General features: G+C 41.9%; 1 protein-coding gene across 1 annotated transcript in view; it reads right to left on the reverse strand.

Moving 5' to 3' along the window:
- DLEC1 (DLEC1 cilia and flagella associated protein) overlaps positions 1 to 19,844 on the reverse strand; it is a gene marked incomplete at both ends in the record, with an annotated part of 42,428 nt that extends 22,584 nt beyond the window's left edge. Inside the window, 19 exons of the mRNA XM_082314352.1 lie at positions 658 to 816; positions 1,127 to 1,257; positions 1,482 to 1,575; positions 3,360 to 3,534; positions 4,073 to 4,131; positions 5,473 to 5,665; positions 7,415 to 7,577; positions 8,545 to 8,635; positions 9,810 to 9,902; positions 10,822 to 10,958; positions 11,753 to 11,926; positions 12,754 to 12,841; positions 13,234 to 13,315; positions 13,555 to 13,775; positions 13,996 to 14,189; positions 15,261 to 15,371; positions 15,886 to 16,042; positions 17,707 to 17,847; positions 19,812 to 19,844. Of these exons, the coding sequence (XP_082170478.1) occupies positions 658 to 816; positions 1,127 to 1,257; positions 1,482 to 1,575; positions 3,360 to 3,534; positions 4,073 to 4,131; positions 5,473 to 5,665; positions 7,415 to 7,577; positions 8,545 to 8,635; positions 9,810 to 9,902; positions 10,822 to 10,958; positions 11,753 to 11,926; positions 12,754 to 12,841; positions 13,234 to 13,315; positions 13,555 to 13,775; positions 13,996 to 14,189; positions 15,261 to 15,371; positions 15,886 to 16,042; positions 17,707 to 17,847; positions 19,812 to 19,844 (2,496 nt within the window). The remainder of the gene's footprint in view (positions 1 to 657; positions 817 to 1,126; positions 1,258 to 1,481; positions 1,576 to 3,359; positions 3,535 to 4,072; positions 4,132 to 5,472; positions 5,666 to 7,414; positions 7,578 to 8,544; positions 8,636 to 9,809; positions 9,903 to 10,821; positions 10,959 to 11,752; positions 11,927 to 12,753; positions 12,842 to 13,233; positions 13,316 to 13,554; positions 13,776 to 13,995; positions 14,190 to 15,260; positions 15,372 to 15,885; positions 16,043 to 17,706; positions 17,848 to 19,811) is intronic.
- Positions 19,845 to 20,844: the final 1,000 nt, after the last annotated feature.

The raw sequence follows: 20,844 nt of genomic DNA on the forward strand, positions 1-20,844 counted from the left end.
ACTGTGTGCCACAAATAATCAAAATAAGCATTTTGTCTTTTTTTTTTTTTTTTTTTTTTTATTTTAGGAATATGTGATGGTCTGCAGATAGCAGCTCTCATGCAATTCTTTGCCACCAGTTATTACCTCTAAGCTGCTTCAGTTATTTCATATGAAATGGTGGAATGAGCTCTGAAGCCAAAGACTGGAACGGACTGCATTTGACACATCACAGCCTAGATAATACTAAACAACAGTTTTAGTATTCATTGTGGTAAGAAGTTATTTTGGGAGACACCTGCGTGTTTCAAAGCTATTGTTTAAAGCCAAAAGGCCCAATTCAGTAGGTGCTGAGATTCTTATCTGAGATGCTGATGCGGGTGCATGAGAGGAGTGTTTAGCAGCCTCAGTTCTGATAAAGTCTTGCCCCCTTATTTAGATCAGCAGCAGATGAAATCACTGTCATACAGGAAATACTCCGTGTCTCTTTGGATCAGGCTGGCAGGGGATTTGTAATAAATTCAAAAGAACCTGTGCACTTCTGGAACTGTGCAGAACCAGTTTCATAAGAAGTTACAGAAATTAGACCTTTTGATATCTGGAATGAATATTACAACGCCTAAGCATAAGGAAGAATTAGCTAAAGAGGGAGCATAGCCAGCTATAGCAGTGACTTACCTCTTCATTCCTTTCAGCTAGACAAACCCGGCTTTCTTGCATTCTCCATTGCGCTGGCAGCTGGCACAGATTTTTAATCTCAAAGGTCCTTAACACACTCTCACCCTGCTTAATCAAACCTAACCGGAGTGATGGAACATCAATACAAAGAAGTGGACCCTAGGACACCAGGAAACAGATGTCAGAATGGACACTTCTGCCAAAACTGCCTAATTAAGAAGCATACGTTAGCTAAGATTAATGTTCAATTTCACAGAGAACGGCAGAAAGCAAATGCATTGCGTGTAATACAGAAAAAATCTTAATGTCATGGGAGTATCAACATTGACTCAATAGTTATTAGACAGCAAAAATACCTCCTGTTTGTAACTGCTTTAGATTTGTCAGGCCTTTAAGAGACAAAAAGCTTTTTATGGACAATAGTGAGGCCCCACAGCTAGTCATCCCGCAACACTGAACTGTTCCTTACCTTAAAAGCAGCCTCAACATGCAGTACAACTGGCTCTGGACAGTGTTCAATTTTACACTGCAGGTTACGGCTGATGGACCCAGGTTTGCTCCTAGTAATTGCCAGTTCAAATTCACAGCATTTATTCATATCTAGGAAAGAAAAAATCAGGGTCCTGTCTCACCATTTTGCAAAGAAACCACCTGCTGCAAGCCTGTTACTGTAACTCTGGGAACCAAATTAAGATCCCCTGGGGTTGGGGATCCAGTCTTGCTTTGCAGCTTGCTTTATAGTGCTCTGTGACTCTTCTCTTCCACTCATAGCAATTTAAGTATTTCTGCCGTTAACCGATGCTTGCAAGTCACAGAAACTTTACCTATGATGCCAGTGTGAGGTTCAACTTCCATGATGTCACAGGAGATGATTTTCTCCCACGTGTACTTGATCAATGATTTGCTGTTATTCCACATCTAAAACAATTAAAATCAACGAGACAAATAATGCACTTTAAACTTTCACAGCAACAAGCCAATTTGCTGAGAGAACCGATGCACTGCAAACCAGGTATTGCAAGTCTCACATCACATACTTTGCAAACTCTGACCATATCCTGTTCACCACTAAACATTATGACCTACTAATATACCTTGAATCTAGCTACAATATACTGCATCTTCACCTGAATCTTGAAATAAACTGAGCGTGGTAAGAGTGGAAAGGCACAGAACTTCATCTAACCTCTGACTTGAACAGTATTAACCCAGTGCCATGCATTAACTACTGTTATTTTCATGATAACGCTGTGTTCTGCCTTTCCTTTCTCCTCTGTGATGTTAAACAAGGACAAGAATAAGTAGGATTCACCTGACTGGATTTCGGGTGTCTGCAAAACAGATAAGAGCTCTGCATCTGACCTCATCTCCTAGGAATTCTCTTTTCTGAAAATGAAGCCAATTAGACACTGCTGGGAGCAATTCCTCTGACCTGTTTTAGCCTGTGGGATGAGATGAATCACCCCCTGGATGCTGCCAACCAGATCTCCAAGGACTCTAAGGAAAGTTTAGAGCAGGTAGCTCAGATGTGGAGATCTATGCTGAAAGCACTATATTTAGTCAGACGAACTCAGTGGCTACCTTCACCCTAGTGAAGTTTTCTGAAACTTAAAGAAAATCCATTAACTGTTCTTTTCAAGAACTTTATCATGTTTGAAGCCTTTTAAACTTTTTCTCTGTTTTTCAAAAATGTTACAAACCTTCAAAACTTAAACTTTGAATTCTTGTTTTGAGAGCAGCCTTCTTTTTTACCAAAGGATCTGTTCGTGAGGGAGACGTAAGCTCTTGAAATCTTTGGCCTGCTCTTCAGATCTATTCAGACGTTATTTCTTAATCACAGCAAATAACTTTGTTCTCTGAAGCACAGTTATCTCCGAGCACAGTTCAAATTCTTATCTTTTTAAGACTAAAAAAACAATTGGAAACTGCGAGGAATGTCATTATATTACTGAGTGACTTAATTACCTATGCCACACATGTAGCTATACTGGATTACTGGACAGTATGAAATGGCTGTCTTAAGTTGAAAAAGAACTTCTAGGAAGAGAAAGCATAAAACAAAATGCTGACTACCAGTATCTTTAAGAAAAAATGGGAAGACGATTAACTGGGAAATGTCTTCCTATCTGGCTCTTGCTAACAGGCCTATTTTTCCCAAGTGAATCTAAGATCAAAAGGATCCTGATCTATAGTGAAGAGGATGCTGAGTGAGTGGACAATTGCAGCAGCAGTCTGTCCCATAATGGTCAAACAGAAATTATCAGAACCTGCAGGAAAGAATAAGGTCTAGTAAGATGCAGCATATCTGACTTTTGTAGCTCTACTGTGCTTGCTGTAGAGGCATGAGCAGTGCCTCTGTTATGACATAATTTAATCATCCATTGACTATTCCTCCCAACTGGAAAACTTTTACACTACAGGAGTGACAAAGTGCTAAGTAACAGGTTAGCGACTCAGAAAAACATTTAGAAGGGTAAAACTATGTGGTATCAAACTTGAGAGATGAAACAAGAACTAAGCCTGCTGCCTGGAGTGTAGGGCTACAGAGACCTGCTAGGGGATTTCAGTACAGACCCTCCTGGAGTCACAGCCTCCTTTCAAAATATTTAAGAAAAACTAAAACAACATGGATTGTCTAATAACACCTATGACATCTAGTGACACAAAGCACACGATAATAATGAAGCCAAAAGCAAACAAACCTTAAATGTTTTTCTGACATTTACACCAATAAAGTTTTCTCCAGCGATGATAATGGCGTATGGTTCCAGAAGAAGATGAAATGGTTCTGTTGATCCTTTAACTTCTATTTCCAATGCTATTACATCCTCTGCTTTGTATTCTGGGATGTTTTGAAGCATCCCCTCTTTTACTAAACTTTGGGAGGAAATACAGTAGAATTATTAAGCATCTTAAACTGGTGCTTAAACTGGATCCATCTTTTAATTGCCAGATCAAAACAGAAAATCATCAGAAGTTTCTCAACTACAGACCGCCCACGTGCAGTTAGCTCAGGCTGGGGACAATTAAAATCTGGAAAAATTACAGTATTTCTTTAATGTACTCTAGTCATCCCAGTCTGTTCACGAACAAGTATGTAGACAAGTCATACACTGCTGTGAGAAACAGTAATAACAGGAAAACCTGCTGGAAGTCTCAGCAGAAAGCTGGGAAATGAACAAACAAAATGACAGTATTCTCTTTTTCCAAGAGAGGTGCAGCCCCAGCAAGGGCATGTGTTCAGACAGGAAGATCACAGAGACGCCCTCTGTACCACCATTAGTTGTGCAGATAAAATCCTTTATAATTGTCAGTCCATCATCACCAGAAGTATGAAGAACGCCACTAACTTAATGTAATAGCATAGCTAAAATGTGGCTACACATCTTACTGGGAAATCTCTTTCTCAGCTTACCAAGGTGATTCTGGGATGTCCTTCAGTACCATCTGAATCACACTGTGATAATTCTTCAGCTACACACATGAAGGAGAGGATTTTAATGTCAAGTAATCAGTTATGTTGTGCATTAAAAAAAGATGAAAAAGTAGCTTACATTTAAAGGATGAACGATCATCATCGGACTACTAAGCTCTGATAAACAATATTCAAACTTTAGAGTTACTAAAAGAAAACATGTTTGACTGCAAAATATCCAGCCAGATTCTGATCTCATGGTGTATGGTTCCAAGAAAAATACTCATTTTTGACATGCCTGTTATTATTTCCCTAGTATATTGCATACTACACACAAGCATCTGCAAAGGCTCCCCAAATTAAGATCAGTACTGCTGTACTAATTTAAAATTTCTTCCAACCACTCCAGGATATTTAGCTTAATTGGCTATCAATCTGATTTTGAGTAAGAAACATTACTTTTCTGTCATGGGAAAAGAGGATTCCTTCTATATTCTAATGGGGAAAAAAAAAAGGAAACGCAGAAGCAGACCTTAAATTTGAAGGGCTTTGCAAAAGATTAATTTGTTTGTAGAGAGATATATTTTTGTTAACAAATTAAAATCTTTAAAACGCCATTAATATATTTTTCTATTAACTAATTAAAATATTTTAAAAACCCAGTTAGTTTCTCTTCCATACTTATTTGAGGTATTCCCATATCTGTCAATCACCACAGCATGGGATATTCCCACTCTTGGGCTTACTTTGGATCGAGTTTCTTTAAATACAGTGAGCTCATGCTTCTTATTCACACGGACAGCAGAACAGAAACTAAGACAACAGTCACCGGTACAGCTGCATTCAAACAGCGTTGCACCCCTCTTTACCCACAGCTGCATACCATCGTTTCTCTGCCAAGGGCTACTACTACCCCCTTGATTTACCACACAGCTGTTCATAGGACCCATTTCAGTCCAAAAAAGCTACAGTTGGAAACATTTTAAATAATCACTCTTTGCTAACCCCACTTGTTTAGGCTGCAGCAAGTATGGGGCACATCCCCAAAGCAGCTCACTCTGCAGATGGGAAGGGTCAGGAGATTGCGGAGCAGCTCGTAATGCGAGAGTGGTAACTTTACCAGCCAGCACAGCTGCAGCTATGAGGATGTGTCCACAGTTTCACTGTAAAATTAATCGTGTCCAATCAGTACCAAAAATGACATGAGATCAGAAACTGTCTCGTATTTTGCAGTCAAAACATGTTTTCTTTTAGTAACTTTCTACATTTTGAACACTGTTTATCAGAGCATAGTACCAGCTAATTAAATTTAATTCAGAAAGCTGCACAGCAAGGATTTTATGACTCGCATAAAAATACACAGCTGGAGTTTGTAGATAGGAAAGAATCACAAGCCGTACCTCCTGTGGAGTGTAAGTGAGAATAAACTCATGATCAGCTTCGGGAAGCAAAACTCCCTGCTCAGGATTTAGGGAGAAGGCTGACTCTGTGTCTCGATTGTATTTGAGCTTCATAAAGTCTGCAGTTTCTTCTGGTATTAATGGTTTCAGATTAGGCTTTATTATCTGCCAGTAGAAAGGAAGTTCTATGTGGCTGCAAAGACATCAAGAAACAACAAAAAGCTATGATTAAAAAAATCAGATATTTTTGAGTGAAATATTGGGAGAAAATTTTCAGCTCCTTTTTCCATGTAGGGAATTTTTCTCCTTAAAAATTACAGGGGTTTGACTTACCAGTCTTTGTGAGCTACAAAGCTGATGAGGCAGCATAGTCAGAGTATACAAATTGTACAAAGAACATGCTAATATATGGAAGTAAATTATATAAATGTGCAAGATATGTTAACACTTTCTTGCTTTATTTAACTTGTCATATAATGCAACTTTTAGAAAACTCTATAATTCTTCTTTCAAGAATCTGAGATCGACAGGACAGTTACTGCTGATATCAGTATGTTTGCACTGGACCACCGCTGACGATCTACATAACAGTCTGAATTTAATCCAAGTGCAAGCTGTGGTATTTAACGTACCAAGAAACACAGGGGCTCCAGCTAAGATGATAGCAATGGCTCTGCAATATTCTTTGTAATCCAGAAAAGGTTGCTTCAGCAGAAGTGTATTCCATGGAATGTGTTAGTAGGTTTTAAAACCTTGCTCATACTGACCTCAAAAACTTTGCCTTCCTAAGGGTAGGAAGGACACTGGAATTTGAAAGTGAGTATCAGTGACATAAAACCCAACATGTACGATTTCTCATATCACTTTCCATAGCAGTAGAGAGTTTTCTCTTTCCTGCTTCTGTGGCGTTCAGTCTCAGCCTGTCCAGCTTTGTTTCATACCAATGCTGACAGCAGATGCGCAGGGACTGCTGTCATGATGATAACACAGAGAAAACGTGGAAACTGGCAGAGTCACATCCTTCGTCAGTTTACAGTGTCCAGTTCACTGAATCACAGTTTCTATACCCAAACAGCATTCTGTTCTGCTATTATGCATGTGTGCTTTCCAGGCCCCCTCAAAAATGTCCAGAAACTCACTGTAGCAAGTAGCAATTTCCATGAATGTATCTAAAACCAGCACTGACCTCCTCACTGCTTTGATGGTCTGCAGCCTCTAACTACTGCAGTCGTGCACATTAGTGTACTTCTATCATTCTCCAACCGATTTTCATCAAAATCAGGATTCCACTATGTTCAGTACAATGTAATTGCACATAGGGACATATTCCTTGACTTACATAGAGTTTATATTTAAATCTATTAGGAGTCAATAATAGGAATAATTGGGAAGTTTTAATATGAGCTAGTTACATTGGGCTCCCATTTTAATCAGTGGAGATCCAGTGGAGTCCAGGATGCGTTATGTCTTGTTCTATGGGAGGTGTCCACAGGCAGAATGGCATCCTTAAAAGCATATATTTCCCTGCACTATGAAAGGAAAAGAGTATAGGGTGCTTAGTGCAGTTGCCCAAGTATACACTGTAGACATGTAAAGTTAGATAAATCCCATCTGGATGACCCTGTTAAACCTGCAACCATCCATATTTATAAATCTTTTCATCTATACTGAGGCAAATATATTGACCTTGGCAGTGTATGAACCAAGTGGTCTGGCTAATGGTTGCCATAATGTTTGATCTATATATAATGTTCCTGCTCTTACAAGTATATCCTCGAACCTTAATTCCTAAACAATGGAGCAGAAAGAAGCAAAGCTTCTGCACAAAGTTTATCAAGTGCATGAAGGTTTCTCCAGCTTAAGCGAGGATGGTATCACAAATGAGATCCCGACCAGTACGTTCAGACTGCAGAGCATTACTCTATTAATAGTAGCTACGTACGTAGAGTTTCTTATAACCAATTTCTTCTCCTCGGTGGTGTGTGGGTTTTGGGGGTCAAATCGTATGAGATGCTGTGCTGTTACATCAGTAACTTCACCGGGTTCGGGTTTGCTTTCTCCACCCGTGACGAACAAAAGCTCCAGAGCTATCAGCTCTCCAACCCCTTGAAGAAATAAGTAAGTATTACCGTTTACCATCTGGCAATTAACATTGTTCGTATTACTCATTAACAGCAAATGCCAGCAATGGCCATTACTGATTATATCTGATGTTTCCTCAAGTTTCAGAACTCCAATGTGTTAATTGTACAATATTTTCCTGATGTTCTTTGTTCATCAACATATATCAACAGAGATCTTTCTTCACGAATTTAACAGATTTGGATTTCACGGCCACAACCTCAGCTCACTTACATCAGCATCGTTTCACTGAGCTGAGCAGAATGTTTGCAATGGTTGATAATGTGGCTCCCAGATGTTTTAGGTAGTATATTAAAATAACAATAAGCAGCAAATGCACTATTAAAATTTTCCAAAGGAAATACCTGTAATAAAGTGATGAAATAGACTGCAAGTCAAGCCTAATGTTATAGCACTCACAAATACATTACGGGACAAGCACTAACATCTACAAGAATTTCAACTGGTTTCATAAACTAATCCAAAGACTGTCTGTCTCGCCTGAATACCCTAATCCAAGATGTGCCCCAAATTTGCTTCACACCCAAATGTATTTCTGCCCTGTTAAAGCTGATGTTTTAGAGTTTGTCATGTTACCTTATTGATACAAAAGCCTAAGAAATGAATTGCACCTGACTACAGGTGTTCTTTTCTGCTGCTTGACGACATTTTACATTTGGAGTTTTGGCTACAGTGGGTTAAGAGCTGAGTGCTTTCTGAATCCCCTGTATTTCATGCACTATGGGATGGGGTAGTAATAATAATAATAATAATAATAATAATAATAATAATAATAAAATGCTTAGCATTTAACACTATCAGGGGACAAAGTATTTGCTTAATCCAATGACATAAAATCTTACTGTTACTTCAAGCCATCAACCACCGCTCACATTATTTGAATATCTACAGCATCAGAAACATGACCTCTGAAAGGCGTTGGAAACAAACCTGTGACTGTAACATCACTGACTTGGCAATTGTCACAAACAATGGTGTATGTTTGCTGTGAGACTTCTGGAAAAGAAGGGAAAAACACCACCTGAAAGAGAGAAGTGGAATAGCAAGGTCTGATTTCTCTCCAGGAAGTAATAAACTTCAATTCGTAAATGTTCACTAAAGGACAGTTCTAGTGATGAGTAATTAAATCTTACACTTGCAAGAAACAGACAGTGTCACATTCCCTTAATACAGACCAGAAAGAAACAGGAGTTTTCTGGGTCACTAAACTTACATGTGTGTATCTGGGTGGTCACCAGAGGCTGCCTTTATAGTCACTGGAGATGTGGGCAGTCTACTGGGCTAGTCGTATGAATCGCACCCTCAGAATCGACTCTGCCCTCAGTCACTGACAGAGCAACACCACCGCTGCCTGTCAAGCTACAACAGTGTGACCAGGGCAGCTGCTGTGTGCCTTTCCTGAGCTCCACCTCCACAAAAATGGTTCAGGGGCCAAAACCTTTGGCTGTGTAATGTGCACCATGGTTATTCTACCCCTTCTCCACTACTGCCTGCAAACCCAACCCATGCTAAATCCATCTCCTCTTTCTCTCCCACATTTGCCTGGCCCTGCTGAAGCAATGCACTCGGGGAGACATAAAGGAGGAGAAATATTTCTCCTTTATCCACACCTGCCTGACTCATTCCTCTTATCATCAACAGCCAGGAAATACTGGAGAAAGGATGGGCTGGAGGCTAGCCGTACCCTCCGTATCTATAATAAAATGTGGCCCACATCAGAAAAAGCAGTGGTGGCAACCAGTAATGCACACCTACTGCAGGATCTTTTTCAGGAAAGAGCACAGCATAAGTGAAGGATTTGTACCTGCTGCTCTACAATGAAAGAATTTTTTTCCCCAAATGTCCTTTTTTTCCAAGGAAGCTCAGAAAGGAGAAGTCTCCTGGACTTGACACCCGAGCTGGAGTGAAATAAGGACTCCTGTGTTCTCAGATTCCTGTTTTCTCTAACAGGATTCTTTGTGTGGGGAGAATCCGACCGGTCTCTGAGTGGCTAAACGAGACCTGAAAGTTGCAATGAAAGACCCTCCAGTAAGACTCACAATTGCAATTCTTCCAGCATAATTGCACAAAAGGATTTGAGCATTTTTGCTCACACAAACCCAAATTCGCAAGGCCAGCCAAGATCTTCTAAAATAATCTTGTTTTCTAATGTATTTGGTAAAGTACAAATACTTTCTATAGCAGTTGGTACTAACCTCTACTGTTGTACTCTGCCCTGGAGCTAGTTCAAAAACAGCAGGATGGATCCCAAAAGGATCTTGTATCACAAAGCCAACAGTGGCAACAGCCTAAGTTGTTTAAAAAAAAAGAAAAAAGAAAAAAAGAAAGATTAAAAAATTAAATTGATCAGGTTGTTGTTTTTAAAATACAGGGTTACCTAAAAGAGGCAGTATACTACATCACTGTTCTACCTCTTACTGTAATTTTTTTTCACACATCTCAAAAGTATGTGGCTCATGTATATGGCTTAATTAGAGGACATGCTCCATGCTTTATAATTACCTTGGTGAAAGAAGGAGAGAAAGTGCTGTCTCCAAAGACAAATGATAGTGTCAGGAGCCATAATACGCGTGTTCACAGAAGAACAGCTATGCCTGAGCATAGGAGCTCTGTCTGTTTCTCCATGCTTATGACTCACTTTGAGCTGGAACTGTAAAGCGTTTCAGCCACACAAACCTGGCACATCAGCCTTTTCTCCAGCACCTAAAATGCCAGTCTACCAGTCACACCGTATCTATCTTCTTTGTCCATATCACTTAGACCCTGTTTTGTGATGGAAAGCTAAAGACAGAGCAATACTGGAGTGGACTGCTAGGGTCTACAGGTACAGCAAGGGCAGTAAGTGATATCTTTGGTGGGGAGGAAATTATCTCAAGCAATGCCAGAACTGATTGCATTTCTATTTGCTTTAAGGGTAAGATTAAAGTTCAAGCCAGTTGTCCTTTCCCTGATGTTTGCCTGAGTTTACCTCACCACTGAGCAAGACAACTTCTTCCAGAGGCAAGCCAGAGCACAGGCAGGAGGTACGGACATCGAGGGAGATTGGGCTCGAGGATAAGCATGAATCCCTGAGGGAACGGAACCATACAGATGTCCCCAGCAAGGCCTTACAACTTCTGTGCTCATATACCATGACTACATCAAAGGCCTTCATGTCAGGGCATCTATAACCATACCCTGTCCAGTATTCCCCTTCTAATAACTCACCCTGAAATTAGGAGGTGGCCAGGCTTTCTTTGGCATTATACAGAACTTCCCAGTGCGAAATCCCTCATTTCTGCACAAAATCATCATTACTTTTATTCCTCCAACAAGGCAGGAACCACAGTCTATAATGTGAGGCACTGCAATGAGTAACACAGAAAATCAGACTACACAGACAGTGAAGGCTAGCAGCTGGCAAAGCCAGTTCTTAAATAACTCGTTAAAGACAACATTATTGCACATGAATAAGCTAGGTGCTGCAATCCTAAAAAGCCTTAAATTCTTTCAATTTGAAATTTACACAGTATGAGGTCCATATTTCTACATTCATCTTACATTTTAATGCTGCTTCCTATTTAAAGACTCCATTGAATGAGGACAAAAAGTAAGATGATTTTTTAAAAAGCTCAGTATAACAGGAAAGGTGAATTTACAAAAAATCAAAGCAAATTTCTGCAAAAGTAATCCTGGTTGTTACAGCTGACGCTAGATATCTGAAAGGTGAATCCTGCAGATATGTCATATCTATATATAATGAATGTAACATTCCATGAATATTAATTAATAGCATCAAATATTTGTAACTAAATCGTAATTCTTTAATATTTAGGATTGGTAATCACAGTTAATAGTTCAGGAATCAACAAGACACAAAGCTCAAAAAGTGGCTCCTGCTCACTCCTCTAATACAGTGAAAAAACTGAGCTTGATATGGCAAGCAAAAATAATTGAGGAAATATTTGACAGGATTACATTTTAATAACTAATAAATCTATTACAAGTGAAAATGAGATAGATATCAAAATGTAGAAAAAGCACTGCCAAGTTTCTCCACATTTGTTTTGTGGCATAAAATTGGAGACAGTAAAAATAAAAAAAAAAATCAACAAATCCATTTAACTTTAGAGAAAATTAAGAATTGGGCATTACTGACATGTTAACACTGGAGGTGTTCTTTTAGCTTGGATCGGGATCAGAAGAGGTTCTGATACTTGAGTCTCCACTAATACACAATCTTCATAATCTCCTAGATATTCAGGAATAAATTGGACTGTATACTGGCATGTCATCCCAGGAGCAATCATTCCTCCCTTTCCTGGAAATTTTCCTTAGAAAAAAAAATGCAGGGAATTAAAAAAATTAAAACCTCCCAAAGTTGGCATACGTATTTATGATCACATCTCCCTCTGGAAAGGTGCCTGTAAACTCTCCCCATTTATTGCCTAAGTCAAGCTGATAAAAATGAAGGACCGCAAAAGGCCTGCCAGTGTAATCTCTGTATGTCCGTTATCTTCCACTGAACTCAAAGAATTTTTTGTCTGAAATATGCTTCTCATAACTGCAGAAAACAGAGTGAGGAGAAACCTAGAGACGTTACCCAGTTTTCCTCTGCCACAAGACAAGAAGGTTGACATGGGGGAATCTAACTTCTAAATATTCCTCCAATGCTGTGACTGAGATACCACAATCTCCTTAGGCAATTTGTGCCAGTGCCTGGCTATCCTACTCTAGGAAAGATGTTTTTCTTACCTTTCCTCTAACCTAATCTTCCTTGTGGCAATCGAAGGTTGCTATTTCGTGCCCTCTCCCCCTACTGATTTCAATGACACTATGTCTGTTCCTAGATAAATTTTGGATAAGACTCAATCTAGGTACTCCATGGATATATTTCAGTCTAACTTCAAACATTTTAATGTTAGTTAGTCTTCTTTAATTCCTCATTAGACTATTTGAATCTGCTTATGAGTTGCATGTGAATGGTCCTAGAGACATAAGACAACCTTCAGTCGCCAAAGAACCGAGCAGATTATTGTCCTACCCCAAGCACTATGGATAGCAGAACCAAACATAATGTCTCTGAAAAATCTTTGCTCAAGCAGGTAAATTAGATCTCTTACGTGTTAACATCTTAAAGGCAGTAAAAATAACCCTTACCTGGCCCAATGGCAAATGCTGAAGTAGAGGGGGGGATAAGTCTTACACGATGACATGTTGAAGTGATGTTCTGCAGCTCTATAGTCATCTTCATTTAAAAAAGAAAATACAATACTCCATTGTATTTATCATCACTCATAATGGTTGCATTTCCCTAGTACTCTGCTAGTAGTAGCTAATTCATCATCACAACCGGCCTAAAAATCTAGGTTTATTCAATAAAGTCTGAATCAGATACTACCAAAACCAAGCAGAGACTGAAATGGGTCCCTTTTAGCTTTCACTGCTTAGTGTGTCAGTGGCATGTGTGAAAGAGTATCTTGTAGGAAGCTAAAGGGTCATTCATTCAATATAAAGAAGAAACTCAGAGATTTGTTAAACTGCAGAAAGCCAAAAGATCGGGTGAAATATGTAGATCATGGCAGGACATAATGCTTCTCAGTGGCAGAATTAACTCTCTACAAAGAAGTAAGTCCTCACCTCATAAACATGGCCAACTTCATAATCAGAAAAAAAAACAGTAGGTGGGTTGGCAAGAAACACAGGAACAAATGAAGTATCACTGAAAGATAAAAAAAAGGAGACTTTATCTTACTGTCTAGTTCTTTAAATACTGACAAAATCAGAAACTGCAAAATGTATTCCTTAGCAAAACCGAAATGTCATACAGACATACTTTGTTTCCTATGAGACTATACAGACATTTAGCTCAAAATATCTATGTGTTAATCCACAGTAATTCTATAGTGGAGCTCTCTGTGTGCTCCAGCTCAGAATCAAGAAAGTGTATATACTGCATACCCTCTGTTATCTTCTGCTTTTCTTCTGGCTATGGTTTGTTCCACTTTTTCTTGAGAAATGACAAGAGATTTGCCTCCTTGAAGAGCATTTGGTGGGAAAAAGCGAGGGTTCTTCAAGTAATTCTGTCTTTTCTCAAGTTTGGCAAGGTAAGCACACTCACTTTCTCTCTCTGCTTTGCACTTACTATCTTTCCAGGCTAGCTTCTGTGAGGCATTAGTTTTCTTTGAAAAACAAAGAGATCGTGGTGCGAAATTAAACATGGCAATTTTGAGGATGATGAAAAAGGTATCTGTACATGTCTAATTAAAGCTATACAGAATGGAAAATTCATATAGAAATATTGTCTTTCTCTTAACAGATCAAATAAAATCAGTACTGGAGCCAAATCAACAATGCATTGATATTTACCCTTTAAATATAAAATAAATCTGTAAAATGTACCTTACTTGTCTTTTTAGTCTGGTGGCTAGAGTCTGGAGTTGAAGGCAGAGTTAATGTGCATAAAGACACATTTGGCAGACTACCAGGTATTTTCTGTAGGTGTGCAATCCCTGCAGGCATCTGGTCCTGCGAGCCTGAAGAAACATGCTGTTGAAAACTAAATGTCTCTCTGATGTAACCAGGTTCTGATTTTCCTGCAATTCAAAGAAAAATACAATTCTCTAAGAGTAAAGCATCAATTATAAGCATTTATTCTATGCACAGGTATATGAATTTATTTTAGTCTTGTTGATGGTAAAAATACACTTCAAATCCTCTAGAATTCATTTATATTTATAGTTTATTTTGCACAAATGAAGCATAGTGCTTTAATAAGATTTTAGAAATACTAATTAAACAAGCTATACACAAAGAAAGCTATATTACCCTCAGAAAGCTATGCTAATCTTACCAGTGAGTGGGACTTAGAATGTCCTGTTCAGTTTACAAAAAGATCTATATGATGGACTTATGACAGTCAGAAAATTGACATAAACAGGACGTACCATCTAGTCCCATGTTCCTGTAGTTAGACAACAAAATTGCCACCTCAGAGGAAACTCTGAGATGTTAGATTTTTGGCTTTGTTTGGAATAACAATGGGAAAAAATAATGGGATCTTGGAATTTGTGACTACATTGATTACTCTGAAATGTTTGTTTTGACTTGACTGAAAAATTTCATTTCAATGATACTAAAACCTTTCACATTTTATTATCCATGAGTAAAAGAAGTCTTGACGTTGCCCCAAAGATTTTTCTTACTCATCTTCATTTACAAATTAAACTGATACATTTCCAGAACTGGAAAATTTTAAGCCCAAAATAAAGAATACAATTTTATTTCACTGAAAATAGTTTTTTACTTTAATGTAACCACTTCCCTTCTCTGTATACAAGACGTAGTCACAGCTTTGTGCTAATGAAATTGAATAGAGGCAGAGCAGCCACAATTAATATAATTTTTGTGTCAGATGGAAGGAACTGTAAACAAATGTGCAACCACCATTAAATTTCATATTTAAGCACACTTAAACTCAATAATTTTTAATTTATCAATTTTATTTTGACAATGTCCCTTTAGTGGAATTTTATGCTTGTAATACTAGAGTCCCTTCTGCTTTGGTAGAAAACTATAAAAATATACTCAGATCTGCTAAATCCTCCAATGCTTCAATTCTTACAGTGTTCTAAAAAGTCTAAATTATTCTCTGCTTTAAAAGTTACCTTTCGGTGCTCTAGTAACAGGTAATTTATCAGTGATATAATCATCAGGGCAGGTTAAATGATTTTTTCTGAGAAGTTCATTATCCACTATCCACCGAAAAGAAGATGCCACTGCAACAGTAAAACAAACAAACAAACAAACCAATAAAAAAATGCAAAAGCTTAGCCTCTTAAGATACACTATTTTGATCAATCCAGAGTAATGTTGTCTTTATAACTCATCACTGTCAGAAAATAATTTTGGACAGAGAAACAGTCTGATAGTTTAATCCCAAGACTTGGACATGTATCTCCACAATTCTAAATTCAGTTCAAACCCAGCTACGCAGCCATTGGAGAAACATTTAATTTCTGTTTGTTGCTGCTATATATCAAGGTGTGTATGCTTGTAATAAAGTGAGGTGGTAAGCCATTTATTGCAAATTTAATACCTTGAAAATGACCCAGTCGTTCAGTTTCTTACAGTGTTAAACAGATGTTACTCTACTTGAATCTCCGCACAAAATCCTTCAAAGTTGCTCCACTGATGTAAAGCCAAACCACAAGTGATTCAGGCAAACGCTGCATTGATCTCCAGGTACCATAAGCATGTACTTGGGAGAGACAGTATTTCCAGAATCCTCACCTGGTGGTAATCCCATTTTGTGGAAATCTTCCCCCGCATCTGCCTTCAGCACGTTTAGGGCCCTTTCTTCTTCAGCTTTTGCTCGATCCTGGGCCTGAATGATGTTCTCTTCTACTATGTCAGCTTCTGTCAGTCGGCACTCATATTCAGCAACAAGCTGTCACGCGTATGGGTGAATGTAGAGAAATGAGTCTGATTTGAGCTGTCACAAATTATTAAAGATCTTGTTGCAGATAAATGTTTTCTATTTGCCTTTGAGAGGTAAACAGAGATAGACTGGTAAAACATCATTACTTTACAAGCACAAACACTGTCATTCCTTTCATTTAACTTGTGCTGGGTAAGAAGCACTACCCAAGAAAAATGTGTCAAAGATGAGGAGACTCTCTCAGGACAAGAGAAGGTCTTTTACCTTCTGTGGGACAGTAGCAAGTGCACTGTATTTTGCCTAGAAGTGTAGGATTAAATTTAAAGTGAATGCTCCCTCCTAGTGACTAGGAAGGTTTCTATAACTCCAAAATATCCCAGTAGTGATATTTCACTTCTTCCGATATATTTCAGGTCACTCTGCCCAGTATGGTAAGTGCTTTACAAGCACAACTCAAAAAGAAAAATCCTGCCTCAAAGAGGTATCAATGTAAGTTAAAGAGAGAATATGGCAGAGGCACAGAGGCATACAAGAGCAACACCAACAGAAACTGATAGGCATTGGTCTCAAGAGCATCTGTAGCCTAACTGAGCTTTCTGCAGAACTCTTCTGTAACAAGATTTAATCTTTTGGCTCATTTAATAGAATTAAAAAATTCATTTAATAGAATTAAAGAATTCCATTTCATTTTTTAAATAGAAAGGGTAGGATGCATCTCAGCTAAAATGAGATGCTTCCTCCTGTCCTGCTCATTCTGGGATCCCTCCACTGTCACTGGAACCCAGGACATGATCCCACCCCACGCCAAAGTTGCTACCTAAAATGGATCAGGTGGATTGTGCCCTAAAAGTGCCTGGTCTGATGGTTTTTTTTCCTTTTTCTGATGATACAAAGAGCCCTGGGTGACTAGTTCAGCTGTAACATACATGCTACAGACAGGTACTGTCAGTTGAAATGAACCTTATCCTAGCAGAAGTACTCCCATTTAGTACTCAGATCATACTGTGCCCACCAATATATTCATAAATGACTCAAAAGAAATACAAAACTTCAGATTTTTCATGTCTGATAACCTTTGAAGAGGCTATGATGACACCAAATGGAAAAAATACCTGTTGCTCAAGTCATCCAGCAATAGCCTCTACTTTTATACACTGACAATAAATATCAGAGCAACGATTAATACAAGTATTTTGCATTTCTACTGTTGATTTCATCCAAGATTTCCAAACAGCGTTGCAAATGCCAATGGATTACGCGTCATAGCACACCACTAAGGTAAGCACATCTAAATAATATTTGCAGCATCTGGTTTCAAAATGCAGCACACGAGAATACTTTACTGCAAGATAGGAAGTGTAGTACACTGGCCAGCAGTTACATGGAGAAGATGTCAGCCAGTAGAACAGGCATTTAAAGGGCTACTGGTTTTACTGGTTTTACTCTGTGCGTGAAAAGCCGTCCAGAGCTGAGAATATCATGAAGGAGCTTGTGGTAAATATTAATTTGTATGAAAGGTTCTGCGGCAAACTGCTCAAGTAAATTCCCATCAAAATGTCTGTTCTGGGATCCCCCCCCAACTTTTTATTTTATTTTACAGACAATGTAGAAATTATGAAGTAGCAATGGAAGCTGAACAGAGCTCCGAACTCTGACTTGGTTGCAACTTGTACCTTCTGTAGCTCCTCCGTAAAGGCTTCGTGATAAACATTGTCTCCTCCTCGGGACTTGATCCAGTTTCTCTCCATGTCCACCCCGATAACATCTCCAGTGTACAGGTCCTCAAAGGTGCTAGCCAGCAAGTGGGAGATGTCCTGAGGACAGAAAATGAGGATATTGGTGTTTATGGCCTGAGACAGGATCAGAGGAGATCCCAGGGTGCGTGCAAATGGCGGGAATTGGCAAACCGAGGAGGAAAAGTGGGGAAAAAGGGCTGGGGAAGGCACCGGGGAAGGACCCCAAAAGGGGAAACACTGTGTGTGCGTACGTGAACAGTGAGGTGTGGAGGTGTGTAGGTAAGTACGTGCGTGTGTGCGTACACGAGGTTGCGCATGCACACGGACAGCGTGTCTGTGCTGGGTGGCTGTACGTGTAGGCGATGGTGGTGGACACGGTCCTCTGTGTGCACGCAGCGTGTGCCACGGTTTATGCAGGGGTGTGCGTGTACAGGGCTATGTGAGCAGTGTGTGTGTGACGGAGAGAGGTGCAAGCACTGTGCAGGGTGTGGGGGGGTGTGCATGTGTGTCTGTGTGCAGGGCGGGGTGTGTGTGTGTGTGGGGGTGTATGCAGGGGTGTGCATGTGAGGCTGCGTGTACGTGTGTGCAGGGGTGTGTGGAGGGGTGTGTGTACGGCTGTGTAAAGGTGTGTGAAGCTGTGCGCAAGGGTGTGTGGACATGTGTGTTTACGTGTGTGTAAGGCGGTGTGGCGGAGGGGTGTGCGTGTGGTGTGTGTGAGGCTGTTTGCGGGGGGCGTGTGGGGGGGGGGGGTGTGAGGCTGTGTGTATGTGTGTGTATGGCTGCGTACAGGGGTGTGAGGCTGTGCACAAGGGTGCGTGGACGTGTGTGTTTACGTGTGTGTAAGGCGGTGTGGCGGGAGGGTGTGCATGTGGTGTGTGTGAGGCTGTTTGCAGGGGGTGTGTGTGTGTGTGTGTGGGGGTGTCTCAGGCTGTGTGGGGGGTGTGTGTGTGAGGCTGTGTGCCGGGCTGTGTGTGTGGGGTGTGTACGTGGTGTGTCTCAGGCTGTTTGCGGGGTGTGTGTGTGTCTGTGTATGGCTGTGTACAGAGGTGAGACACTGTGTGCAGGGGTGTGTGGAGGTGTGTGTGGAGGTGTGTGTGAGGCTGTGTGTGAGGTGTGTGTGTATGGCTGTGTACAGGGGTGTGAGGCTGTGCACAAGGGTGCGTGGACGTGTGTGTTTACGTGTGTGTAAGGCGGTGTGGCGGAGGGGTGTGCGTGTGGTGTGTGTGAGGCTGTTTGCGGGGGGCGTGGGGGGGGGGGTGTGAGGCTGTGTGTATGTGTGTGTATGGCTGCGTACAGGGGTGTGAGGCTGTGCACAAGGGTGCGTGGACGTGTGTGTTTACGTGTGTGTAAGGCGGTGTGGCGGGGGGGTGTGCATGTGGTGTGTGTGAGGCTGTTTGCAGGGGGTGTGTGTGTGTGTGTGGGTGGGTGTCTCAGGCTGTGTGGGGGGTGTGTGTGTGAGGCTGTGTGCCGGGCTGTGTGTGTGGGGTGTGTACGTGGTGTGTCTCAGGCTGTTTGCGGGGTGTGTGTGTGTCTGTGTATGGCTGTGTACAGAGGTGAGACACTGTGTGCAGGGGTGTGTGGAGGTGTGTGTGGAGGTGTGTGTGGAGGTGTGTGTGAGGCTGTGTGTATGTGCGTGTACGGCTGTGTACAGGGGTGTGAGGCTGTGCGCAAGGGTGCGTGGACATGTGTGTTTACGTGTGTGTAAGGCTGTGTGGCGGGGGGGTGTGCGTGTGGTGTGTGTGAGGCCGTTTGCGGGGGGGTGTGTGTGTGGGGTGTGTGTGTGTGAGGCTGTGTGTCGGGGTGTGTGTGTGGGGGAGTGTGTAGTGTGTCTCAGGCTGTTTGCGGGGGGTGTGTGAGGCTGCGTGCCGGGGGTGTGCGTAGGGCTGTTTTCGGGTGCGTGGGTGTGCGGCGGTGTGCCGGGGTGTGTGTAGGGGCGTGTGTGTGAGGGTGTTTGCGTGTGTGAGGGCGTTCGCGGTGTTTGTGTGTGTGCGGCTGTTTGCGGGGTGTGTGTGTGCCCGACCGGCCCAGCCCCGCCGAGTTACCTGCGTGCCGGGGCAGAGGCTGCGCTCAGCCATGGCGAGCCCGGCGCTGGGGTCTCCCGGGCCGGCCCCGACCCCTCAGCCTCCCGCCGCTCCTCCGCCTCCCTGCGGCCGCGCCGCCGTTGCTGAGCGACCGGGAAGGGCCAGGCGCCGGGCGGGGGAGCCGGCCCGGGGCGGAGTGGAGGCGGCGGGGGGCCGAGCTCCGTCCGAGGCCACCCCGGAGCGGCATAGCGGGGGGCAGCCCCCCGCTCCCCTTCCCGGGCTTCCTCACCCCTGGCCGCCTCCCCGCCGCCATACCCCTGTACCAGCGCTCTTGGAGGGCTGAGGGCGGCACCCCGTCCCTCTGTGAGGCTCGTTTTCTGCCCTGCTTCTGTCAAAATAGGTACTTTTTGTGCTCTGTTAAAGCAGAAGAGCTGTATGAATTCATAAGAAACGAAATAAAATCTTGACTTGAAACTTTTGAGGGGATTTGGGTTTTCCGGGAGGCCTGGCTTGCCCCTCGGCCGCCGTCAGGCTCCGGTGCAGGCCGCGAGTTCGGCAGCTGAGGGAAGCAGATAAATCCTCTCCTCCTTCCCCAGCTGCCACACGCTGCCCGGAGAGGCAGGGCTCGTCCCTGCTGCTCCAGCCGGGCTGCGAGGGCTGGGAGCCGGGGTAATTCATCATCAGCCCAAGAAACCATCCATCTTCCCCTCTGCCTGCCGGAGCGCCCCGGCTGTGTACGCCGGTTGCTAACAACAGCCGCCCGCTCCTGCTGAAGCGGGTGATATTTTCCTTAGAAACCATCCTGGCGTAGCATTTTCTGCTTGTCCTGCCTCCTTTTTTTTTTCTTTTTTTTTTTTCCCTCCCCCTTACATCTTGCTATAGCGTGAAGGAGCCTGACTGTGGCTTCTCCATCGCTATCAGGGTCATTGGGCTCCATTGGGGTTCCTGTAAAGGCGGTTTGTAGGGGTTGGAAGTGGATGTGGGCAATGTTACTGCCCTCTGACGGTACTTCACGGAAAATAACCATCGCAAAAGTAATTAGATTTCACCAACA

The sequence above is a fragment of the Platalea leucorodia genome, assembly GCF_965183815.1.
Source record: "Platalea leucorodia genome assembly, chromosome: 1".
NCBI classification, from domain to species: Eukaryota; Metazoa; Chordata; class Aves; order Pelecaniformes; family Threskiornithidae; genus Platalea; species Platalea leucorodia.